The sequence below is a fragment of the Phaenicophaeus curvirostris genome, chromosome 7, assembly GCF_032191515.1.
Source record: "Phaenicophaeus curvirostris isolate KB17595 chromosome 7, BPBGC_Pcur_1.0, whole genome shotgun sequence".
Classification (NCBI taxonomy): domain Eukaryota; kingdom Metazoa; phylum Chordata; class Aves; order Cuculiformes; family Cuculidae; genus Phaenicophaeus; species Phaenicophaeus curvirostris.
In genome coordinates this window covers 26,680,621-26,707,280 of record NC_091398.1, presented here as the reverse complement: position 1 = coordinate 26,707,280, position 26,660 = coordinate 26,680,621, and the positions used below count along the sequence as shown (strand labels likewise).

The window sequence follows — 26,660 nt, the reverse complement described above, 5'->3', positions numbered from 1 at the left end:
TGACAGCATGAAGGTGCAAAAGGGGGAACATTTGGGTTTATTGTTTGTGTATTTTGCTGAGGAAGTTATAAGACCACATTTATGCCAGACTGAGAACTAACACATGGAAAAACAAAAGATGGAATTTCATTGTTAGAAGTGTATTCAGTTTTACTCAGTCTTCGTAAGGGAACAGGGTTACTGTACCGGGGCTAGGCACGCCAACTCCCCTGCAAAACAGAGGTTCCTAATTCACACCCAAATTAGGTTTTTCTAGGTAATATTCACAATTACTGCTCTAGCTATAAAAGTTTGGACCAAAGCCTGGGATTTGGCTTTTGTGTTGAATCTAGGATTCAGAGATGACTATGAAGGACTTCGTGTCAATATTCTGTGCAAGTAGTCCTAGCTGTAGTTTTACTTCCCAACCCTGGCATAAAAATAAAATGTTTCTTGATTATATTGCCTTGCAAAATGCTTTTCTGCTGGCATATGAAAAGCCATTGATGATGAGGTTGATCACTCCTTGTTTCCCTGCTCTTCCTGTTTGTGTGTGTGCGGGCAGGTGCACACATCTCTTGTTTTATGCCCAGACTGCAAGCTATGTCAGAAATCAATTGGGGTGGGGGATTGCCTAATTGTTAGTGCAAAGGGGGGCGTTTGGTCTGTGGTAAACACTCCTTTGGACTAAGATAACATCAGGAACAATAATAATAATAATAGTAAGCAGATCTGATTTCCTCAGCTGATTAATCTGAAATCTCCTTAGAGACACTCAGGAAGAGAACATACAGCTTTCTCTTGTAGTTGCTGACTGGGGTTTTTCTGGTTGTTTTTTTTTTTTTGTCTACAAGTTCCCATAAAATGTTTGTGACATTGCCAAGCTGCTCAGTTCCTTTGATAGGCAAAGTGCATTGAAGAGAAAATACCTCAGTTACCAGCGTTCCCAAAGCATGGCGACTAGTAAGGAGGGAAAAGTGATTTTTGTCTTCAGACATCACTCAATATAAGAAAGGCTTGTGTTTGCAGGGTCAGTCTTCTGGTACAAGGTTTTTGGAGTGTTTAGGTAAATTTTAGTCTTTTGTAGCTATACTATTATCAATACTTTGCAGTCTGTTTTCAGAATAATTATTGATAATAATGTGGCTTTTGAGATGCACTGAGAATAGAAAGAACACTGGTGATGATGCTCTCAAAGGATGCGGGGAAGGTAATGCAGAACAAGAAGTACTCAATACATGTGATGAAATATTTGCTATTCCCTATGCATCTCTGATGACGATTTAATAACCACCAGGTGCCAAGATATACATGGTACAGCATCTATTATAAAATCACCAGGCTTCCGTTTTATCAGAGAGCTTGGATGTAATTTGGTTGAGAAATTCTCTCTGCTGTTAGTGTGGGGAGAAAGCAAGTGTTTTGCCAGTGTTTAATTAAGTAAATCAATAAATCATGTCCCACTGGTGATCCATTGGCAGAATGCAACTTATCAGACACTTCCATCCAGCCCAAAGCCCTGTCCTGGTGGTGAAGGGGAATGGCTGCTCCTCACATGTCCTATGGGACTTCAGAGAGCCAGAAGGAGGAGGCTGGAGAGCCCTGGGTAGACAGGCTCTGTGGCGAGATAGGGTGAGTCAGGAGATGATCAGAGGCAGGAGTTGTTAGGAAAAGAAATGTTGTTTTTGCAATACAGGTACTGATTTTTGCCCGATAAGGACCAGAGACAAAGACACCCAAACCTTTGTGCTTCACATAAGTTAGGTCTGCAGTCAAAGAGTAACACACAGAACGACGCTATCCTTTTATAACACATGGTAATACTGGTGTAAACCAGTATGGTGGTTAAGGGGACAAGCTTAAAGAGTTCTAAGAAACCAAAAACCATGGAAGGAAGTGTCTAGATTAAAAAATAAATACAGTGACTGGGGAGAAATGGTGGGAGATGTGAACAGGGGAAGGAGACTTGATGGGCTAATCAGAAGTGTTGAATAGGCTGTAAACCTTAAAGTACCCAGCCAGTGGGGAAATAAGGGAAGGACAATCTGGGCAGGGGGTTAGGAATAAAATGTGTGCTAAGTATATACCAGTGTGTGCCTACTAAGTGGGACACCTGTTCATGCAAGGGTGTGAATAAACTGTGCTTCACTAAGGAATCTGAGTCTGTTTCCAATGGTTACAAGGACGCTTCTCACAGAGTGGACAATGGGGCCACTCTGGCCCCAGACTTGCCCTGCTGCTACCTCTGAGCCAAATCCACCCAGAACAGGCTTGTCCTTGGCTGCTCACCCTATGGCCAAAATCACAGATACCGACATGCCTACGAGACGTGGCACTGTGAGGGAGTCAGGAGGGGACGATCTGAGGGGAGCACCCCACATCTCCCCTCCCTCTCGACCACCTGGGCCATACCCTGCCCCCTGCAGCCTCGCCCTATTGCTGGGGAGACCAGGGTTCCCACCAGTGCAATGTCACCCCCTCCACTCTGATGGAGCCTGGGTATCTTCTCATCACCTGCTCTGCGCTGGTGAGGCCACACCTCGAACACTGTGTTCAGTTTTGGGATCCTCACTACAAGGAAGACACTGAGGTGCTGTGATCCCAGAGAAGGGCAATGAAGCTGGTAAAGGGGCTGGAGAACATGTGTTATGAGAGGCGGCGGAGGGAACTGGGGCTGTTGAGCCTGGAGAAAAGGAAGCTGAGGGGAGACCTCATCACTGCCTGAAAGGAGGCTGTAGCAAGATGGGTCTTGGTCTCTTCTCCCAAGTGACAGGAGTACAGGGAATGGCCTCAAGCTGCACCAGGGTAGGTTCTGATTAGACATCAGGAAAAATTTCTTCACAGAAAAGGTTACTGGGCACTGGAACTGCCCAGGAAGGTGGTTGAGCCACCATCCCCAGAGGTGTTTAAAAGATGGGTAGATGAAGCACTTAGAGATCTGGTTTAGTAGTGGATGGGTACAGCTGGGCTCGATGACCTCAAGGCTCTTGATGCCTTGAAAAGCCAGACTCAATAATCAATGACGATTTGACTATTAAGTAAAGTATTCTTCAATGCGAGGCTGGGCATGCAGGGGAAAGCTCTACCCAATATGCATGCAATGTCCAGTACCATTCCCTAAGGCTGTACACAGCCAAAGCATACATATTGATCAGTTTTCCTGGAACAGGTGTGTCTCTTATAATCAGTTCCTGGAATTTATTTACCTGTTTCCTCCCCTTGGTGCACACTCTCTGCCCTCTGGAGGTCTCCAGATGAAAGCTGTAGATTTTCCTCACAGTTGAACTTCACAACTGTCCTTGCGCATGCTCTTAGACTCCTTGGGCACCTCTTCAAGGTTGTATCTGGTCCCAGCTGGTTCTTCTTTCTCTTATCATTGTGCTTGTCCTTGTTAACTGGCTTAATTAGGTACAGTCACATTCTTTCCCATTCTTTCTAACTGCAGCCTTGTTAAAAGTCCTTAGTTAAGCATAAGCATGCAGGCACAGGTGAGCTGAAAGTTATCATAGAATCATAGAATAGTTTGGGTTGTAAGGGACCTTAAAGATCATCTAGTTACAGCCCCCCTGCCGTGGGCAGGTACACCTCCCACTGGATCAGGCTGCCCAAGGCCCCATCCAACCTGGCCTTCAACACCTCCAGGGATGGGGCATTCACAACTTCCTTGGGCAACCTATTCCAGTGTATCACAACTCACACGGTGAAGAAATTCTTCCTTATGTCTAGTCTAAATCTGCCCCTCTCTAGTTTATGCCCATTCCCCCTTGTCCTTTCCCTACAAGCCTTTGTAAACAGTCCCTCTCCAGCTTTCTTGTAGCCCCTTTCAGGTACTGGAAGGTGGCTAAAAGGTCTCCTTGGAGCCTTCTCTTCTCCAGGCTGAACAACCCCAACTCTGCCAGCCTGTCCTCATACGGGAGGTTCTCCAGCCCTCTCATCATCTTTGTAGCTTCCTCTGGACCCGTTCCAACAGTTCCATATCCTTCTTATGTTGAGGATTCCAGAGCTGGACACAATACTCCAGGTGGGGTCTCACAAGAGTGGAATAGAGGGGCAGAATCACCTCCCTCGACCTGCTGGCCACGCTTCTTTTGATGCAGCCCAGGATACAGTTGACCTTCTGGGCTGCAAGCACATATTGCTGGCTCATGTCGAGCTTCTCATCAACCAGCACCCCCGAGTCCTTCTCTGCAGGGCAGCTCTCAATCATGTCAACCCCCATCATGTACTGAAATTGGGGATTGTCCCGATCCAGGTGTAGGACCTTGCACTTGGCCCTGTTGAAGAACAGAATGGTTTGGGTTAGAAGGGACCTTGAAGATCATCCAGTTCCAACCCCCCTGCCATGGGCAGGGACACCTCCCACCAGCCCAGGCTGCCCAAGGCTCCATCCAGCCTGGCCTTGAACACCTCCCGGGACGGGGCAGCCACAGCTTCCCAGGGCAACCTGTGCCAGGGCCTCACCGCCCTCACAGCGAAGAAACTCCTCCTTATGTCTAGTCTAAATCTAAACTACTCAATCTAATCCTAGATTTTAGTACTAAACCTCCACAAATCTATATAGAACCTTCACATACACGATAGGTTAGCAACTCGTAGCAGACCCTCCCTCCCTTCGCTCTCCCGCCGAGCCCAGGGCTCCCCGCCCCGCCCGCCGCCAGGTGGCGCCGCGGGTTCCCGAGGGGCGGGGCGGGGCGGGGCGGGCGCGGCGGCGCGAGCCGGGGCGGGCGGGATGGCGCGCGGCGGGAAGGTGAGCGCGGCGGGGCGGCGCGGGGAGCGCGGGGGCCGGGGGGCCCTCAGCGTCCCGGCAGCCTTTGGGCACCCCTGACGCTTCGGCCGCCCGGGGAGGGCGGGGGGCGAGCGAGCGCTCGGGCCTGGCCGCGGGGCGGGGGGACGGGGAAGGGGAGGGTGCGCGCGTGCGTGCGCGAGGGGCGGGAGGGGGTGGGGGGGAGTGTGAATGGGGGAATGTGGGAATGTGTGGGGTGGGTGAGTGAGTGCGGAGTGTGAGGGTGTGGGGAGAGTGTGGGTTAGGGGGAGTGTGTGAGTGAGATGGGTGGGGGGGTTTGGGGAGGGAGTGGGGTGGGCGGTGAGTGTGAGTGGGTGAGTGTGAGTGGGTGAGTGTGAGTGGGGGGTCTGTGGGGCGGGGAGGGTGAGTGAGTGGTGGGAGTGTGGTGGGTCGGTGTGAATGGTGGAAGTGGGAGTGTGAATGGGTGAGGGAGTGGGGTGTGGGGTGAGTGTGTGGGGGCGGTGAGTGTGAGTGGGAAGTGTGAGGCAGGGTGAGTGAGTGGTGGAAGTGTGTGCAGCGAGTGTGAATGGGGTGAGTGTGAATGCGGTGGGTGAGTGAGTGGGGTGTGGGCCTGTGTGGGGTGAGTTCTGGGGGTGAGTGTGTAGCATTGGTTGACTAGAATCATAGAATAACCAGGTTGGAAGAGACCCACCAGATCATCGAGTCCAACCCTTCCTATCAAACACTAAACCATCCCCCTTAGCACCTCGTCCACCCGTGCCTTAAACACCTCCAGGGAAGGTGAATCAACCACCTCCCTGGGCAGCCTGTTCCAGTGCCCAATGACCCTTTCTGTGAAAAATTTTTTTCCTGATGTCCAGCCTAAATCTCCCCTGGCGGAGCTTGATGCCATTCCCTCTTGTCCTGTCCCCTGTCACTTGAGAGAAGAGGCCAGCACCCTCCTCTCCACAACATCCTTTCAGGTAGTTGTAGAGAGCAATGAGGTCTCCCCTCAGCCTCCTCTTCTCCAGGCTAAACAACCCCAGCTCTCTCAGCAGCTCCTCGTAAGACCTGCTCTCCAGCCCCTTCACCAGCTTTGTTGCTCTTCTCTGGACTCGTTCCAGAGCAGGAACGACTAAGTGGGGTGAGTGTGTGGGGCGGTGAGTGGGAAGTGGGGGGTGGTGTGGGATGAGTGGGGTGGGTGTGAATGGTGTGAGTGTGTATGGGAAGGGAGTGTGGATGGGTGAGTGTGAGTGGGGTGTAGGGCTGTGTGGGGTGAGTGAGTTGTGTGGGTGCCTGTTGGTGAACATGAGTGGGGTGAGTTGTGTGGGTGAGTGTGTGGCATTGGTTGACTGAGTGGGGTGAGTATGTGGGGTGGAATGAGTGAGTGGTGGGAGTGTGTGGGGTGAGTGTGAATAGTGTATGAGGGGAGTGTGATGTGGGGCTATGTGGGTGAGTGTGGCGTTGGTTGACTGTGGGGTGGTGAGTGTGAGTGGGAAGTGTGTGAGGCTGAGTGAGTGGTGGAAGTGTGTGCAGTGGGTGTGAATGGTGTGAGTGTGTGTGGGAGGGGAGTGTGAATGAGTGAGTGTGAATGCAGTGGGTGAGTGTGAGTGGGGTGTGGGCCTGTGTGGGGTGAGTTGTGTGGGTGAGTGTGTAGCATTGGTTGACTAAGTGGGGTGAGTGTGTGGGGAGGTGAGTGGGAAGTGGGGGAGGGTGGGATGAGTGGGGTGAGTGTGAATGATGTGAGTGTGTATGGGAAGGGAGTGTGAGTGGGGTGTGGGGCTGTGTGGGGTGAGTGAGTTGTGTGGGTGACTGTTGGTGAATGTGAGTGGGGTGAGTTGTGTGGGTGAGTGTGGCATTGGTTGACTGAGTGGGGTGAGTATGTGGGGCGGAATGAGTGAGTGGTAGGAGTGTGTGAGGTGGGGTATGTGTGGGGTGAGTGTGAATAGTGTATGAGGGGAGTGTGGGTGAGTGAGTGTGAGTGGGGTGTGGGGCTATGTGGGTGAGTGTGAGTGGGGTGAGTTGTGTGGTTGAGTGTGGCATTGGTTGAGTGGGGTGAGTGGGGTGGTGAGTGTGAGTGGGAAGTGTGAGGCGGGGTGAGTGTGAATGGTGTGAGTGTGTGTGGGAGGGGAGTGTGAATGGGTGAGTGAGTGGGGTGTGGGGCTGTGTGGGGTGAGTGAGTTCTGTGGGTGAGTGTGAGTGGGAAGTGTGTGAGGCAGGGTGGGTGAGTGGGTGGTGGGAGTGTATGGGGTGGGGTGAGTGTGTGTGGAAGGGGAGTGTGAATGGGTGAGTGTGAGTGGGGTGAGTTTTGTGGGTGAGTGTGTGGCATTGGTTGACTGAGTGGGGTGAGTATGTGGGGCGGTGAGTGGGAGTGGGAAGTGCGTGAGGTGGGTTGGTGAGTGAGTGGTGTGAATGGTGTAAGTGTGTGTGGGAAGGGAGTGTGAATGGGTGAGTGTGATGTGGGGCTGTGTGAGGTGAGTTATGTGTGGATGAGTGTGAGTGGGGTGAGGGGTGTGAGTGTGTGGCGTTGGTTGAGTGGTGTGATGTTAGCGGTAGGTGGCACAACAGCCAGGGCTGCAAAAGCCCTTCCTGAAACTGAGTGACTCCTCCCTTTGCCTAGCTCTGAGCTGCCGGTGGTACAAACCTGTCTCACTCGAAGAGACTAAAGTGTTGAGAGGTGAAGGCTTAGGGGAGACCTTATCGCCTTGTACCAATACATAAAGAATGTCTACCAAGAGGATGGAGACTCCATTTACAAGGAGTCATGTGGAAACAACAAGGGGTGATGGTATAAGTTGCTCCTGAGGACATTCTTATTGTATTCCAGAAGAATATTTTTCACTGTGAGAGTGGTTAAACATTGGAATAACCTCCGCAGGGAAGTGTTAGATTCCTCTATGCTGGACACTTTCAAGGCTCAGCTTGACAGGTTGCTGAGCCATCTCATTTAAACTATGTATCACCTAAAAAGGTTGGACCACATGATTCTTGAAGCCCCTTCCAACCTGGCATTCTACGATTCCTGTCCTGGGGGTAGCTGTGCTTGAGCGCAGCAGTGCAGCTACCGCTGTAATTGCCATTGCTCTTGCTGAAATAGTGGTAGAAACGGTTTCACCCTGTTAGAAATGTAGTTTGTTTGGTATATTTAAAGAGTCTTGATGGTGAAAGCTGCTCTGAGCTCTTTTGTGATACAGAGCGGTTTAGTATCTGTTAAACAGACTTTGCGCTGCAGGCTAAAGTGCTGCTGTAGCAATCTCTCAGCTATATTATAACGAGGTTCAGCACTGAGAGGTTAGAGATAAAGGCAGGCTCATTTTGTTTCCACCCTTATCAGTACTTGAGCAAAGCATATTGATGTTAGCTCAGGTGTGACAATGTTGTCCTACAGTCATACATGCTGAGTATCTTAAAAGTGCAGCTTAGTATACTGCACCTGAAAATCACAGTACTGGATGCTCAGAGGTGAGATGCATAGAGGTGAGTGACAAATGAAGAGACATATAGAGGAGGATTACCAAAAGAGAGACCTGCCCTCTTCCTGAAAGAGGATTCCATGTACCTGAGTAGGCACTAGGCTTGGAGTTGCTGCCTTCCAGAACATGTTAGCACTTGACACTTGATCGTTTTCTCTCAAGCGAAACAGCAGCTCTTTGCTGCTACACCTGCTCAGTTTCTTTGCTCTTATCTTGCCAGCTGTGAAGAGCATTTTATGTGGTTTGGACAGCAGGATTAATTCAGCTGACAGCCATGGTGTGTCTTGAGGCAGAATAGCAACAAGCAGAGGTTTTGCAGTTAGTGAAGCTGGTAAAGTAATTCCTGAGGCTGGCAGGTGAGCAGTTACAAGGCTCTTGTGAGAACCTAGTGCAGCCCCAGCTATTTCTCTGTTCCACTATAAGCTTCTGCAGACATGGCTGACTCAGAGGCATTAATTCCTGGCTCCTGAGCAAGCCATCAGTGAAGGCAGAGTGAGGAGTAGAGTGCTGAGACCGAGCATAACCTGCTGGATGTCTCGTGGAGTCCCATTGCTAGGTCTTCTTTCTTTCTTACCCTTGTCCTCTTGTAGGAGAATGTGGGGAGTTAAAACAGTGCTAGTGACAGGGGAGGTGCATAATGTATTTAGGGAAAAGGAGGAGGATAAGAAAATAATTTGAGAGCTGCTAATACAGAGCATTAGACAGCTAATCTGGGCCATTCTTACATTCCTGGGTTAGACCAAACAGCTGTCTAAAGTTATTATGAGTTACTGCAAGGCATGGATGTAGCTGAGAGTTTAGGGAACAAACTTGTATATCCGCCTTGTGTTGTGCAGACATACTGTGTTGTGCTGTGCTGCAATTGTCATTTGAAATATCTCTGGTTTATTTCCTAGTGAGGCCTTAGATCCATAATAAGTTCATGGGGTTGAACAGAAATTGCCCCTCTTAACATACTATTGTATAACGTAGGATTTTTTTGTGTTTTCCATTGGGATACTTGGAACATGGTGCAGGATTAAAGGATTCTTAGTCCAGTGAGAAATAACAGTTACTGTAGAATAGATCTAAAGTGACGTAGTTTGATTTTTAGGTTTTGTGTGTTCAAGGGTCTGAAATAATCCTTTTAAGTAATTATGCTTATATTAGCCCTTTTACATCTTATTCCATATTGCCTTTCCTTTCTAGGCGGCCATAGTGCTGTGCCTGGATGTTGGCTTTACGATGAGCAATTCTGCCTCTGGTGAGGAGTCTTCACTTGAGCAAGCCAAGAAGATTATGACAAAGTTTGTACAGAGACAGGTATATGTGACTTTATGTATGATTAAAAACTGTTAAAAAGGGAGAGAAAGCATAGTAACTGAAATATTTTCCTTATTTGCTAATAATTGAAATAAATGAGAAAGAATTAGTCTGTTTTTCATGCAAGTGCTCTTTGATTCAGCTATACTTTTGTGGAGACGTGGCAGTTGAGTTGATTATTCTTTTTTTTTAAGACAGTAGAAACTTTTAGGGGGAAAAAGTAATCTTCTCTTTCTCTAAAATGTTTCAACCTTATTAAGATTCACCATACTGAAGACTCATTTCAAGGTTTAATCCGCCAATTTTACTGTTTTTATAGCAGATATGCTGATGTCAGTCTGTTAGTTTAATTATATCTAAATTAGTGAACTCTCTGTAAGATTACATTTTGGTAGGATGGCATTGAAAAGTAAATCCACTGTACTTGATGTTGTTTCAAGATTAATTTAGCTTGATTGAGTTAGCCCAACACAGTTGTGTATGAATCGACCTGTGTTTTCATTCCTGTTTTGTATTTTCTCTCTTTCCAGGTTTTTGCTGAAAGTAAAGATGAAGTTGCTGTAGTTTTGTTTGGCACAGATGGTACTAGGAATGACCTCGCCAGTGAGGATCAGTACCAAAACATTACTGTACATAGGTCACTAATGCTACCAGATTTTGATCTGCTGGAAGACATTCAAGATTTGATTAAACCAGGCTCTGAACAAGCAGACTGTATCCTTTCATTGTAGTGCTGCTCTTGAACTGATTCAGCTACATAGGAGGCAGGAAGTTGGCGTTGTGAAATGGGCTCAGATTTGCCTCAGAAGTTTTGACTCTTATTGGAGTTCAGCTAATTTGTGGTTATAAGTTTGTTCAAAACCAAATTAGCTGCTTTTTGACATTCTTTTAGGCTAGCAAATAGAGTCTTGGCTGTAGTGAATCATTGCTTTTATGAAGTGTTCTGGTAATTAAAGAGAACAAAGGTAGCGATAATATAATTTTAGGCCTCAAATGAGGCATGTGTTTTCAAAAACAGTGTTGCAGAATCTGTTTTATACTTTTTTATCAAATAAAAATATTATTTATGAAGTATGTCAGCAGAAGTACCAGAAGCCGGACAAAGCAGAATAGAGGTCTATAGGATTGATATATTTATAAAGTATTTCTAACATTGCCAAATGTCAGTCATTGGTTTGAATGTTGTTCAAGTTTGAATGTGTTCTGTTGTTAGCTGCCTAAGGTGAAGAGTTTTAAAAGAAGGTGATTTTTATAGTGTCCCTTTCTGTGTTTCTATTAAATACTATTCTATGTTGTCTTCCCTCTTTCTGGCCATAAAATGGTTGTAGTGAATTCTGTTCCGACTGTCGGAGCTGTTTAAGAGAAGTGTGCAGCCAGTCAGCTGTATCTTAGAGGAAGCAAAGCCTTTTTCAATCGCTGGGCAGGTTTCTGCATAGTGATAATCATATGTTCCTGGTGAAAATTGTGGTAAGAAAGATATGGTGAAGAGATTGCTCAATGCTGATGGTTTGAGGGAAAACCTTGCATGAGGAAATGGTATCTTGTGTTGAAAGTACAAGTAAATTTTGTTTGTGGAGTCAAAGTAATGTTGTTAAGATTAGATTGCTCTTTCATTGGACTTGAGCCTCCTGATTGACAACTAAAAGAATGGGCCCTGAGGCAATCTTTTTACTGTTCTGTCAGATAAACGGGGAAGAGACAAGATCACGGAACAGACGAGTTATATAGGAAGTTCTTGCACAGTACATATTTGAAAAGTACTTGTCTCAAAAAATTAGTTTGCTTATTAATGAAAATGCATGTTTGTCAGTGTTTGTGAGGGGTGAAAACAGCACATGTTTCATAGGAAAAGCACTTTTGTGATGATTCATGTTCTAGATGAGATTTTTCTTAAATTTGCTTAGTTCTAGATGCAATTATTGTGTGTATGGACTTACTTCAGAAGGAAACAATGTGAGTATGTAACCCAGCGCTTTTTACAGAATTCTGGCCTTTCACTTTGGAGCTGATCTGATTTCTTGTCAGTATTACATTTCCAGAATGGTGTAAATATGGGAAATGTTTGTGGTGTTTGGTTTATTTTTTATTTTTATTTTTTAAATTAAAACCAAGCAACACACTACAAGAGTCTATCCCGGAAGAATCCCCAGGAGGCATTCAGCTTCTCCAAACAATGTTAAGAGCTTTCTGATGCAACTGGGAATTTTTTAGTATATTCATGAGAATGAATGACTTCACAAGAAATGTGACACTGTTTTCAAAAAAGATTAATTCAGCTGCTACAATGCATAGAAAGGGCTAGGAGATTTATAAGGGTGATGGCATATCTTACAAAGAAAAAAGGAAAATCAAACTAGAAAGGTGATTTTGTTCAGCCTAGTGACTTAAAGGCTGTTGGAGATATAGTGGCTGTTTGTAAATATGCAGACTATTGGAGATAAACATGCCCTAGGAAAAAAACACTGTTTAAGCTGAAAGAAAATCTTGGCATAAGCGTTGCAAAGTTGTCAGTGAATGGACCATGGGAAATGTGACTAACACTCAGTGGACTAATGGTATAGGGAAAGGAAGATAGCCTTACTTCCTCTTAAAACAGAGACTGAACGTGTTTCTAAAAAGTTTGAGATCTAATTGTGAATGCTGAAGACTAAGACTTCGTGATGCAGTTTGTGTATTTAATCATAACATTGTAGTCAGCATGGAAAGCTCTATCAATTTAACAATTAAAACTATATTGTGAATTAAAATCACTGCATTTGTACCAGTATAACCTTTAATAACTTTGTTTTCTGTAGCTTAGTTGCTTGCATGCATCAAACCATTTTTATATGGTGTTTACTTTCAGGTTAGAAAATACTATTGGATTAAAATTCAAGACAATCACCCTTATGATTGAATATCCAGATACAAACTTTGTCAGTCTAACTGAATTTTGTTCTGCAGCTTTTAGAACTTTCTTATGTTTATTGTTACTTCTTCTTAGTATTAAGTAGGGTTTAAAGTCCATCTTATCCAATGAACCTACTGAATTAGCTGACTAAAATGGAACCCCCACTAGCAACAATAACTTACGTTATGATACATTTTTCATTTTCACAAGGACAGACTTAGAGATGCCAAGGAAATTTGCAGTATAATCAATATATAACCTAACATATTTTATTAGCTTTTTATCTACATAAGTGATAATAGGCATACTTCCATTTGTTTAGATGTGGTTAGTGATTTATACAGTCACAGGCCTGGAGTGCTCAGTTTTAGGGTGTAGGAGTGAGTAGAGGGAATCATATAAAGATAAAATCTTCCCATAAATAATATGAGCACTGATAGAACAACTTCTACAAAGAAGGTTGGTTTGTTTAATATTTTTTTAACAAATATATTTGATAAAGTTTCAATTTTGTAAGGGAGGAATTAGCAAATGTCTTTTAGATATTTCTGATATACTTAAATATTCTTTTTCTATTTCAAGAGGAAAGAAATATGAGAAGAGACACATTGAACTGTTTACAGACCTTAGCAGTCCTGTCAGTGAGGATCAGCTGGAAATTATCATTGCTAACTTGAAGAAAACAGGAATTTCACTTCAGTTTTTGTAAGTGTGGAAGTGACTGTTATACACTATGCCATTTTCTAAAGAGAAACTATACTTTATTAAATGATCTTGAAAGAGTTGATAATCGACTCTTGTATTGTTTCTTTGAGGGTGTACCAGAATGTAATATGATTGTTGTAAGTACTTATATCAATTACACGTGCCATGAATTCAAGTTATGAACTAAGTCCCCTTCATGAAGTGATGTGCAAACACACTTTAAGATGATGACTTCTTCACCCTTTAAGCTTATAGCTTAGAGTCAAAGTCTAAAATGGGACACAAAAGATCTGTATGAGCAGTGAAGGAAACAATGAATTAGAAATAACCTCAGGAACAGTTATTTTGTCACAGCAGCAGCTTAGGTTCTTCTTCATAAGGGAGTGACTGGAAGAAATAACAAGGTAGCATTGCAGTTGTTTATAGCCTGATTCTTCTGTCAGAAGAAAAGCAAGCCTGAATGGAAGGGTTATATTCACAGTGATGGGCTTGGAATATGGAAGAGGAAGATGGAAGCAAAGTCTTATGATGAGAGTTCTTTGGATGTCTTGATATAGGAATAGGCATTGAGCTGAAGTAGTGGTGCTGAGATCTGTATTACTTGTTGCATGTGATGGTGACGGTGACATAGGGAACTGTAGGCCTAATTGAAATTTGTTTAAAACCAAAACTTTGTGTGAATGTTAATGTTTGCTGTGTATAACAATTTCACAGGAGAAAAGTTAAAGATGAAGTTTTTCTTCTGACCATTTTAATATTTACTTTCACCTAGATCTTGTAAGGAGCTGTGTTGTGAACTTGATAAATTCATTAAAGCAGACCCACCTGCAAGATAACGGTGGGATTGGGTAGGAAAGCGTGACTGAAAATCATGGGCTGATTCTCCATGGAAAAATTCTTTTTGTCCCTTCTTGTGAGAGGCTGAATGTACAAATGTCAGGCTGCTCTCAGGTTCTGCCTACCCTGCAGCATGCTTTGACATGGCCCTTCTAGGTTATTTGATCTTCTGTTGGCACTGGAGGCAGCAGAGACACAGTACCATGAATCTGAGTACACGTTACCAGCCAGAGTTACATCTTTAGAGACCTGGTATTTATCCCTTTCTACTTTGTCTCCATACCTGTAATTTGCTATGCAGACTGCCTCCACAAGTTAAGGTTGTAGTTTTATTCTGTGAGATTTCTTATACATCTTTACATTTTCTTTCCTTATAATGTAGCAAAGGAAAAGCCCCATGGCTAATAGAAGCACTAGGGGAATGTTGATGTTACTGTCTCAACTGCAGATTTACGCTCTGTCTCCCAGCCACAGGAGCAAATGATGCTTTCAGAAATGTATGTACAAGTGTAAAACACTCAGGATACTGGTTTAAAAATAATTTTTTGCTAAACCTCATCCTTTTGTTGTAACACGTGCTTCCATCTCTTGCACCCTGTTTGCTGATGAGGTTGTAACTTGTGGCAGGTGGTTGGTTCTCCTCTCCGTTATCAAGCTTCCAGCACCTGCTGAGCACTGTGCAGCTTTGGGTATTACACAGTTCTCATCACAGGAGTCTCTAGGCACTGCATAATGAAAGTAACCTAACTTTAATATATCAGAGGTTTGAAGGTTTTTGCTCTGCTAACAGCTTTAAAATACAGTTTCTCTTTGTCAGTGGATAGTGCTTCCTGAAAAGGTACCAAACATTTCACTGACGTTTGATCTATAATTCTGCTGTATGTGACATTGTTGTGTGCATTGTTAACTCTGCTTATTGTATGTTGCTCCACAGATGATTTTAGTGAGGACTAATGAGGTGAAAGTAAGGTAGAGATGTGTAGGCTGTTTTTTGAAAACGCAATACAATGCTAAAATTCTTTTACTTTATGAAAGGGGGTAAAAGGTATCATGTGGTTCATTCAAAATTGAATCAGAAGAAAGATTTGAAAAATCTGCAAGCATTGTCAGGGACACAGAGTAGAGGATCTTACACATATCTTTTTTCTGTGGTTATTATATGTAGATAACTGTCATATTTTAAAGAGCAGCAAAATAATTTTATCTATAACCCCTGGCTAAATTTTTAAATCTGATTCTTGAAGTGCAGAAAAATATGTCATCTTCAGTCAGAAATTCACCTATTGTTGTAAGCTATTAAAATCTCTAAGAGAAACATCTATTCCAGAAATACCTAATAGCCCCACTGCAGAGAACGGCCTGTTTCTGGCATTTAGAGCCAGTGCAGATCACAGGCCTGGAATGGCCTTTAACAAGTCATCTACAGCTGTTCTCTACATCAGGCTGGGTCGGTTGAACTATGTTTGTTTAATCTTTTTATAAAGATTTCCAGTGATGGAGACTCTTCTGTCTCCTCAGGCAGTTGGTTTTCGAGATTGTGGTTTGAAATGCCTTTATCAGATTTTTGAATATCTGACCTGACTCCATGATGTAATTTGAGTGCAGGCTGAATAAGAAGAACTTACTGTTTGCTTCCTCTGCAACAGCCTTTTATATTTGAGACTGTCTTGCCCTCCGACTTCCTTCTCTATGGGCTTTGTTTTATTTGATCCTTTTTCATAAATCTTGTTTCCTAACCATCGTTGTCTTTACTCCCTAATCCTTCTCTGTATGTGGACATCTTTATTGACATATGATGCCCAGAACTGGTGCAGACATGCAGCTCTTTGTGTCTGACTGCAGCTAGATGGAAATAGTTGATTCAGATACAATTTTCATTATATTTTTGGCTACTCTAGTTAAGAGGAAAGTCAAACTAACTACTTCTGCCTATGTTCTTAGTCTGCCATTTTCAGCGGATTCTGATGGTGGAAGTGGAGATACAAGTGCTACTGTGCGTTCTCAAATGCAGAGAAATTCTTTTCCAAGAAAGGGCTTAACTGCGCAGCAGAAGGAAGGCATTGGTGTGGTGAGGAAACTGATGCATACTTTGGATAAAGAAGGAGGGCTGGAAGAAATTTATACTTTCAGGTAAATTTGGCTAATCCTCTTTATCACACTGTAAATTCACTTTCTGATTTCTTCAGTGAAAGATGAAATTGATCAAATAATCACTTGCTTCCAGTTTCACTGAAGTCAATGAATTTTATAACTTGTCTGGCTTATAAAACTTATAGATATTTGAATATTGTTGTTTGTTGAATCTTGCTCTTTAATCACAGACTACTGTGCAATTGTGCCCAACAATATACTTTTTCTAGCAGCATTCCTAATGCAACAATTGAAAGGTGGTTTTTCACTTTATGTTTTCTCAATGAAAGAATGAAAATGTGTGCCTCTGATGAAGTGTAGATATATCTAGGGCTTTTCTACATAGCTGTTGTCTCAGTTGGAAAACAAGCAAAATGTATCCATGTGCCTTACAGAATTCTGATTTTATTATCTTAGTAGTTCTACTCTGCAATTATGAAGTGTGACCTCTTAGACAACGTGTTTTTCAGGAAACTTAGTAGGCCATAGCTGTAATGGGATCATCAACTATAATTTTTGAATGAGATACCTGTAGGTTTGGATGCAGTTAGTCATAATTTTGTTTGTGGGATTTCCTTCCCTCAGCTTGCCCAACAGATCTGCTTTGCACCTCAGCAGCCAGTTAAACCATTATTTGAGCATTAGTGAAGAAATATGTGTCACTGCGTATGTGTTCCATACTGGTCAACAGAGCAGTCTGAGTCTCCAGAAAAAAAGTAAGCCTTGTCATTTCATCAAAAGGCTGCACAGAAAAGCAGTATCTTTCTGGGCCTGTTTATCCTTTGGGATAATCCATATGCAGGAAGCTACTATGTGACTTGGCCTCTTCTTTATATTATTTTTATCACAGGCTCTTCCTACTGTATATAAGCTGTCTTTGTGCCATGCTTTCAGGGGAAATCCAAAATCTTTGGATAAATAGGCATTTGGCTAATAGATTAAAGCCTTAGTTGTTTAGGAATATGTGAGGGTTTTAGATGCAGTTAAGTTGCTTATCAAGCTTTAAGAAGTCAGCCTTGCAAATCTGTCATGATAATTTACCAGCTCAGATATACTCTTTTTTCCTGGTTATTTATTAGTCCTGCTGGTAAAAATTTTTTAGCCTTTGCAAAAATAAATTACTCATGTCAGGAAAGCAAGTGAGAAAATGTTGTTGTATTGCTTTAGGGTTTGATATTCTGACCATCAGATAGGCAATACTTCTGCCTCTTGGTTTTGGTGGAAGGGCTTGGAGAGCCGAGAAGAGATACGTATTTAAAATACAAGTTGAAACGTGCATTTACTAGGGTTTTGTTGGCTGAGTCTTGTTTGACAACAGGGAGGATTTTTCTCCTACAAATGTAAGAAAATAAAGGATTGAGTTAACAAATTGAGCTTAGGCATTTTTGGGCATTTGAGGCTTAGGTATTTAGTTTTCACTTTCATCTTAGACTCTGCGTGTTACAGTTATTTTAATGACATAGTAACAGGTTCTTTTAAAAAATACTATAATGATGTCTCTATTGCCAGAAAAAGCAGTTTTTCCTCCCTTCTTTCCTTTCCCCAAGGAAAAAAATGAAAAAGATGTTTATCTCATTATAAAAATCCCAGTATATGTTCTTCTTTCTTTGTGCTTCTGTTAGAATTTTCAGAAAACCCCTACTTGTCCTAAGAAAGTTGAAAAGTAGAATATGAAGTTGAATTCTGTACTAATGTCTTTAGGAGTTATCTTAATTTCTGCTAGACAAGTGCTTTAATCAAGAGAGAGGTAGATTGTGGCGTTTATCATGATGTGGAAAAGGTGAGGTAAACACTATTTTATCTTTGCTTCGTTATGCAATAAAAAAAATTTGAGTACTTTCTCTGAACTGGAGTTTTATAGCAAAGAAACTTATAGAGTTTGTATTAGCTGAAAGCTCTTCTGGGGTGCAAACCTGTTTGATTTCACAATAATATACTATAAATTACTTTTACTATCAATTTTTAATTTTTAGACTTCATTGCTTAGAGTTGTGCAATTGACTGATCACTGTTTAGTGTAAAATCTTTACAGTTTCTTTTTTTTTTTTCTGTTTTATGAACTTGCATATGTGCTATTTAGGCTAGAAATACTCCAACTAACTTGTTTCACTCTAAGTGAATGGCCTGAAAATAATGAGTTCATTAGTACAGTATTAAAAAAACTGTCAAAAGTTAATTACCACACAAACAAAATCCTGTTAATTGAGACTGCATTCTTTATTTCTTTACTTTCACTGTAGAAAACATTTTTCGACTTAGAGAAACCTTTTCTAATGTGGGTTGTTCATCTAGCTGCAAGCCCTAATTGAGTGAGCACAGACAAATGTAAAATGCTTAATAAGTTATTGTGTAGTTTCATCACAAGGCCTAACACGCTGTCTTTAAGCCCTAATGTCTCGCCATCAGAAAGGATCAAGATGGGAATAATCCACTCTACCTTTTTTTGTTCCCTTTTCTGACAATAGTTAATGACAAGATTATTTATACAGTTTATTTTCTAATGCTTTCTGCAGCCTAGGCTGAAAACAATTGGCCTTCTGCATCTCCTTGAAGAGAGTGTATTGTCTGTGATATTTTATTACTGTTAACTAAAGTTAATTTCTATTTTCTCAATTCTTTCATTTAGAGAGAGCCTGGAGCGTCTTTCAATGTTTAAGAAAATAGAAAGAAGGCCTATGGCTTGGCCCTGCCAGCTTACAATTGGTTCCAATTTGTCTATAAGGATTGTGGCGTACAAATCAGTAAGTTCATAAAATTGTATGTTTTAGTGTATTTTGACAGCAGGTTAGGTGCAGCTGCACGTGTTTTCCTTAAAGCTAAGAAATCGAAAGATAAAACAACATCCAAAATAATTATGGTAGAGATTTTATGTGTGTAGAAGCCAGTACATCTAAAACTGTGGTTCCCACAGCAACTCTTAACTTCACCATATTGTACACATATGTTAAGGAGCTAAAAATCACGACGTACAGAAATAGAAGTAATTGGCATCTATGCTGTGACACTTAATGGTATTGAAGTTGACAAACCTGATCAAGAGTGCTGCGATTGTGTGAAGCTTTCCATTTGGCATCGGTGGTATGTCTGCAGCTCAATGGCACTTAATACATATATTATTTCTTAAGCCCTAGGCATGAGAGGAATTATGCACATGTGTTTTTAAAATGGTGGATGGAAATGTTTTACCAGCTATTGTTTCAAAATGCATCTATTATTATTTCAGCCTTGGAAAAGAGGTATATTTTTTCAGCTTGTTTGCTTTATACTGTTTGGCAGAGCTTGTGCACAGTTGGTTTCTCTTACAGTTTATAAGGTTCCTTCACACAGTGCTAGGAAGGACTAAGTGTATTTAAACAAAGAAAATGTGCAAAATTCCAGTTATTGAATAGTTAATAGATGACTATATAGCATAGCAACATTGATGAATCTGGTGAGATGGAGATTGTTTTGTTTTTTGAACGCAAGACTGAGTCTGGCCAGTATCGCAAGGTTTCAGGAAGATGTGTTATGAAGATGAAATATATCTAATTTCTGGGAGGTAGACGTACTAGCCTGGAAAGAGATCTTTGCTGTCAGTTTTCTATTTATACTTATTCATCTTTTTTTTTTTTTATTAGGGTTTTGTGCCAGACCTGTACAAATGTGCAGCAAGAGTGCCCTCCCAAAGGCGTTTAGAAACAAAATAAATGAGGCTTGGGAGAGTAAGCAACATGAACTGAGTGGCTTGCTGGAGGTCATACAGCAGTCGGATCAAAGCTAGGAGTAGACTTGTGATATCTACTGATATAATCTATTCTGTCTTTTCTGTTTTCTACCCAGTTCTCAATTTTTCTTCTCAATCACTAAGTACGCCATCAGTTTCACTGAAGTAGAGAGAAAAAAAAGCATTTTTCTTTCCCTGTAGTTGGGAATCATTCACTCATTGCAGAATTTTTTTCCTTCTTTACCTTCCCAGTCCCGTAACGCAGCTGGGATTTCTTTCTGCCTTCTCAGAAAGTTGCAGGAATTTAGGGTATTTTTATCCCGTAGTGTAGTGAGCCTGATGCACAGCTTTAGTGAACAAGTGTGAATGAGCATTGGGTCCTCTTGCATCCTTAACATAGAATCACAGAACCATAGAATCACCAGGTTGGAAAAGACCCACTGGATCATCAAGTCCAACCATTCCTGTCAATCACTAAACCATGCCCCTCAGCACCTCGTCTACCCATCCCTTAAACATCTCTGGGGAAGGTGACTCAACCACCTCCCTGGGCAGCCTCTGCCAGTGCCCAATGACCCTTTCCGTGAAAAATTTTTTCCTAATGTCCAGCCTAAACCTCCCCTGCCAGAGCTTGATGCCATTCCCTCTTGTCTTGTCCCCTGTTGCTTGGGAGAAGAGGCCAGCTCCCTCCTCTCTACAGCCTCCTTTCAGGTAGTTGTAGAGAGCAATAAGGTCTTCCCTCAGCCTCCTCTTCTCCAGGCTAAACAACCCCAGTTCTCTCAGCCGTTCCTCGTAAGACTTGTTCTTCAGTCCCCTCACCAGCTTTGTTCCTCTTCTCTGGACTCATTCCAGAGCCTCAACATCCTTTTTGTGGTGAGGGGCCCAGAACTGAACACAGGATTCAAGGAGCGGTCTCACCAGTGCCGAGTACAGAGGGAGAATAACCTCCCTGGACCTGCTGGTCACGCTGTTTCTGACACAAGCCAAGATGCCATTGGCCTTCTTGGCCACCTGGGCACACTGCTGGCTCACATTCAACCAACTGCCAACCAACACCCCCAGGTCTTTCTCCTCCAGGCAGCCTTCTAGACAGACTTCTCCTAGTCTGTAGCTCTGCACAGGGTTGTTGTGCCCCAAGTGCAGGACCCGACATTTGGCCTTGTTAAACCTCATGCCACTGGTCTCAGTCCAGCGGTCCAGCCTGTTCAGATCCCTTTGGAGCCTCCCTACCCTCCAGCAGATCCATGCTTCCATCCAGCTTAGTGTCGTCTGCAAACTTGCTAAGGGTGCACTCAGTGCCTTCATGAAGATCTAGGTCATTGATAAAGACACTGAACAGGGCTGGACCCAGCACTGAGCCCTGGGGAACCCCACTTGTAACTGGCCTCCAGCTGGATTTCGCACCATTTAGCACCACTCTCTGGGCCCGGCCATCCAACCAGTTTTCCACCCAGGAGAGTGTGCGCCTGCCCAGTCCAGAGGCTGACAGTTTCTGAAGCAGAATGCCATGAGAAACTGTGTCAAAGGCTTGATCTTAATGCTTTGTCAAAAGCATTGATGTAAGTGAAGGAAGTAAAATACATAGCAAACAAGTTACATGTTATCCTGTGACTTAGACTTCCCCAAATGACTGCCTCGTGGCTTTAATGAGTAACCAAGGCAGGTGCACAGTCAATATGATGTAGTTCAGGGGTAGGTCTCATACAGATGAAACAGTGTGCTGGAAGCACTGTGGTAACAGTCAGAAATGAATATGTGAGACTGTTGTTATTGGTCCCTTATTGGCAAAATAAAGCAGTGCTTAGTCTAAGAATTTTTTGCATGTTTTTGTAAGCACTCTGGATCTCAATGAAATGTTAAATGTTTTCTTTGAATTCTGATATAAAGGTCACAGAAGAGAAGGTGAAAAAAGTTTGGACGGTTGTGGATGCTAAAACCCTTAGAAAAGAAGATGTGCAGAAAGAAACTGTTTACTGCTTGAATGATGATGATGAGACAGAGGTTCAGAAAGATGATACTATTCAAGGTATGACTTCTTTACGTGCACCCTGAAGACAAACACAAAACTAATGGCTTGTAATCTGAAATGATTTAAGTGCCTTTTAGTTTTATACTTTCAAGCCTAGCTGTGATCGTTAAATGAAAGCTCTGTAAGTTGATACAGACTTAAGCGAGAACCATACCTCAGTTCTGTAGTGAGCAGTACTGCTTTATCTATTCTGTTTTCAAATCTTCAGTTATACAGATAACGTGAATACTTCCGTAGCACTGGTCTTGTTTAGATAAACAACTGCTCTAGATATTCTGCAATTGGGAAGTTGAACCCATTAAAAGAAGGTTTAGTGTTCAAGAGTCTACAAGCTCTGCTGCTTAAATTCCCTAACAGGTTCACTCTGAAGTGATATGCAGAGTACTTCTTTTTATAACCTTCAGCTTCTTTCTGAGTGGATTAAATTCTTTGGAAGTCTAAAGACCCTGGAAACAGTGTGAAATAGTCTACTGTTTAAAAATGGAGTTAAGCAAATATTTTTAACTTTTTGCAATTGTGTAGCTGTATTCTGTTACTAATTTTTTTTCTTTCCTTTGCTGTTTCAATCCCTCACAAGTAGAGCAAATATATTAACAGCAAAGGGAAGAACTATTCAGATAACAGTATGGAAAGTGCTGTCAAAGTAATAAAATAAATTAAAAAATTAATACTGTATTTTTTATTTTAATCTTTTTCTATTGTAGCAATCATAGGCATTTCATAGCAGTAACAGATAAAAACGTCCCAACAACAGTGGGATTTTCTTTAAGCAGAAATGACAGTTAAAAGCTAGTCGTCTATATTTTATAACTTCAAAATTTTTAATGAAATAAAAAAATAACCCTACTTTTTATAGTGAATGTACTTTGAGGCATTTTGGGCTGTTTTCTGCTAATGTCCTGACTGCCTAAGTTGGCAAGTACTTGTGGGTACTGGTATAAAGAAGTGATGAACAGTTCAATGTGAATAAAAGACACCAATAATTTCTCTGGCAGTGGTTTTATGTTTCTTACAGTTACAGAGCTGGTGATGCCCCATGGACTTTTCTGTATATTTTGAGAAATGTCATAATTGGACGATATTTTGCTTCTGAAGTTCCCATCCTGAAATTCCTTTCATTCTGTGTGTGTGTTTGCTTTTCAGTTGCCTGGAAATTGTACCCGCGTATAGTTTTTTTCATTGAGGGATTTACTGCTGTTCCTTCTAATTTCATTGTATCTGAGGATAATGTCCTTAGTCTACAACAGTGTAATAATGTGATGATGCTACAGGGAGGATATTGTGGTTTGAGATCGGAGAATAAGCAGTTGGAACAGATGATAACCTCTGAGGAACTAACAGCTTCCCATTTTGTGGAGATATCCCTGTAGTGTAAGGCAAAGGAAGTAAAACACAGAAGCCTATAGAAAGTCTGCTTCTGCATACGAGAATGTTTTGGTTTTCCGTTGTGTGTGAGGGCGTACCTCACTTCCACTGTTAACACTTCTGTTCTCTGAACCCCTTGTGGTTTCATTTCTTGTCCATGATTTGCAGTACGTTTTGGTTTTTTCATATCACACTTGCAGTGTCTGCTGATTTGCTTAAATCTGTTCTGTGAGCATAACACTATTAAGCAAGATATCCAGTTTCCCTATTTTCTCTCTAGGAGAGTAGCCACATTACATGCAACATTGTAGAAGGAGTGTAGCTGCTGCTCGTGAAGTACATAATGTGTCTATGGAGTGTCTGTGTTTTTTGTTAAAAGGGGAAAGTAATCTGATGAGCATGTATGGCATGTAGCTGTGGGGCATGCATGCATTGTTAAAATATTCAGAGAGCTAATTTCGGTATTAGAGTTGTAGGCCCATATGCTTACCAGATGCTATTCTCTTGTTTTCCAGGGTTTCGCTATGGGAGTGATATAGTTCCTTTTTCCAAGGAAGATGAAGAGCAAATGAAGTACAAAACAGAAGCAAAATGTTTTTCTGTTTTGGGATTCAGCAGATCCTCTCAGGTACAGTACTAAACTTCTTCCCATTTAATTTCCTGGGCTGTTCAAGATAGTTGTTTTCAGTTCGAGTTCACTGAAGTTGTGGTGGTGGTGGGAATGGGACATCTGCAGTCAGGTATACGGGGGTGATGTGTTTGCTGATTCTATTACATGTAAACAGTATGTAGTCTTGTGCAGCATAGAATCTCATAAATGTGGCCATTGGGCCTTCAAGTGAAGCAAATGCCTCTGATCTCTACATAGCAGAGGCAGAGGTATTGTAGTCTCATTTCAACTCACGACCTTAAATACTGGTGATAGATGTGCAACAGAAGATGGTGTCTCTTCTGTTCATGTCATGCAGAAGCATTCTTTGGCTTTGTCCTGCCAGAGGTATGTTCCCTTTTAACAGATGAAGCCTCACCCTCAACATTAAAGGAATGTTAAAGTCTGAGAACTGGCTGCATTCATTATCATTTCTGTAAAGATTAGTTTCTGAACTGACTTGCTTTTTGTTTCTACTATAAAAAAACCTAAATGTAGTGAAGACTTCATAGAACTTAGATGCAGATAACGTCATTCAAAAAGCTCTGTATTTCAATAATCTGCTTGGTGTTTGTATGCACTTACATGTGCTTGTGGTATTATTTTTGCCACTTGTTTTACCTGGAAGTTGTAAGAAACCTAAAATTGAGCAAGTAACTTAATAAAAGCTATCCAGCACAAGGTAATTTCCTGCAGAAAATTCAGGACTTAAGCATTAGGAAAGCTGTAGGTGAAGGCTTAACAAATCCTTCTTGTAGTAGGATGTATGAGGAGAAGGTACAGAGATGTGAGTGTCAGTAATAGCTAGAAATGCTAAGCTTCTCTCACTCTTTCTTCTCTGGGATATTGCACAGGATGACTGAAACTTGGAGTTCACTGCACCCAGTCCCCTTCACCACTCAAAACTGAAATAAAATCTTAGGGCAGGTCTGTGCTTTCTGTTCTGAAAGCTCCCAGCTCTCTTGCTCCTCTTTGAAATATCTTGCTGCCTGAATAAAATAGAACACTTGACAAAAGCTGAGAAATTATTACCTATTGCCAGGAAGGAAAGATGCTTATGAAATAGGAAGTGCCTCTGGGAGCTTACTTCCAAATGGATATAACTAAACATATTTTTGCTTTACAGTACAGGTGGCACAGAAGCACATGCGTTTTGCTAGATATGCGCTTAGACTGTGGCAGTGTATTAGTAACTGAGGAGCCAGGAAGTTGTGTTGCTTTGACATGAAAGGCCAGCCTAAATGGGAACTCTAACCTGGTTACTCCTTGAGGACATTCAGAACTTAAGTAACCTGGGAGCTTGTGTACTGAAAGTGATTGATTGAGGAAACATATCATGCTTGACCGTGTCCAGGGCAGGGAGTTGTTAGGGACTGCTAAATCCTGTACCTAAACCTGGGTCTAAGAAGTGAAGTGTTAAATCTGAACCCAGTGTTTCAATGAGACAACTTCTTGCATCATTTCATGCATTATTAGCCTACAGCTGAGTGTTACTGTCTTCATTTGATTCTGTAAGATATATTTCACCATGTGCAGCATTTTGTTATCCTGGAGGCTGACATCTTATTTCAATGTGAAGCCTGAATTTTATTGAAAACAGAAACTTAGAGGAGAACAGAAACATTGTGCTCCTGTAATGAGCTATTGTTTCATATGCATTGGGGTTTTGCCACCTTCGGTCACATAATGCGGTAATACCTTCAAATACATAATTAATAATTAATTGTAGAAATATGTTTAATTCACATAAGTATTTCTCAAAGTATTAACAAATTGATTTTATATTTTTTCAATGCTCAAAATGTTGCTTTTGATAATTTTTACGATGTGCTTCTCTTGTCTGGATTTCATAATGAGTAGGAATTTCATCTTAAATAAAGTGTGCTCTGGTTCTCTAACTAGGAGCATGAGTAATTACGCCCAATAGTGGTTGCATAGTCCTCAGTGGAATAAAATTATTCAAGTGTGATTGCAGGATTAAAATTATACTAAATAGATAATGATATCAGGAAATTTTCAGCTACAACTGGAATTTTGAAGACCCATGCTTTCATTATGTTTTGGCTTCTGAAATTTTATTGTTTGGAATCACACTACTGATACTATTCAAATGTATATTTTATATTAAATTGTTTCTTTTAAAAACTTTGGAGGAAAGATAATTTATTATTAACTAGAGAAATTGGAACAGCTCCAAATACATAATTAAAGAAGGAATAGAACCACCTCTTATTATTTTTCTGAGTTATTCACATCCCTCAGGAAAGAAGATCAGAGACCTCCTAAACTTTGATTTCTAATTTATAAGCAATGCCGTGTAAATCAAGAAATAATACTTGAAAATGTTACAAAGGGACTATTTTCTTTGCAAACAAAAAAGATGCAGTGATACACACGTCTAGATATTTATACTGTACTGAACATAAAATTTTCTAAGATTTTAGAGACAGAGCAGCAAAGAATTAGTGCAGGTAGAATAATCTGAATTGAAGACTTGTGCTGTACTACATGAAACAGATCTGCTCTGGTGCAAGCTGTCACTGACTTCAACTGCATTGTGGTAATTTGCTAAATAATGAAACTGCAGGTTAGTTTGGAGACACTGTTATTTGAAGAGATTTTTCCTTAACAAAGAAAGGTTGCTTTAAGCAGTGTTCATAGTAATGTGCAGTCTTTCTGACAGGTTTTCCACTATTGCAGTGTTACTCTGGGTGTGTTTTATGGCCTCTGTAGTTCTGCAATGCCCCTTAAAGAGCCTGGGTTGGTTGGGTTTTTGTGGGGTGAGTGTGTCAGCCATGTTCATGAGCATAAACTAATAAATAGCATAAACTCTGCTAACAGAAGTCCTTCTTTGCTAGCAGAGATGTATGTACTC

At 41.8% G+C, this 26,660-nt stretch overlaps 2 protein-coding genes across 2 annotated transcripts in view; both read left to right on the top strand.

The window, feature by feature from the left end:
• Positions 1-4,676: 4,676 nt before the first annotated feature.
• Positions 4,677-26,660, top strand: part of XRCC5 (X-ray repair cross complementing 5) — a 53,969-nt gene continuing 31,985 nt past the window's right edge. The window contains exons 1-9 of the mRNA XM_069861377.1: positions 4,677-4,726; positions 9,364-9,477; positions 10,008-10,191; positions 11,382-11,430; positions 12,950-13,072; positions 15,851-16,039; positions 18,666-18,780; positions 21,630-21,768; positions 23,652-23,764. Of these exons, the coding sequence (XP_069717478.1) occupies positions 4,709-4,726; positions 9,364-9,477; positions 10,008-10,191; positions 11,382-11,430; positions 12,950-13,072; positions 15,851-16,039; positions 18,666-18,780; positions 21,630-21,768; positions 23,652-23,764 (1,044 nt within the window). The 5' untranslated portion in view covers positions 4,677-4,708. The remainder of the gene's footprint in view (positions 4,727-9,363; positions 9,478-10,007; positions 10,192-11,381; positions 11,431-12,949; positions 13,073-15,850; positions 16,040-18,665; positions 18,781-21,629; positions 21,769-23,651; positions 23,765-26,660) is intronic.
• The window catches only part of RPL37A (ribosomal protein L37a), a 239,101-nt gene continuing 231,978 nt past the window's right edge, over positions 19,538-26,660 (top strand). Inside the window, exon 1 of the mRNA XM_069861389.1 lies at positions 19,538-19,542. Coding sequence (XP_069717490.1) covers positions 19,540-19,542 — 3 coding nt within the window. The 5' untranslated portion in view covers positions 19,538-19,539. The remainder of the gene's footprint in view (positions 19,543-26,660) is intronic.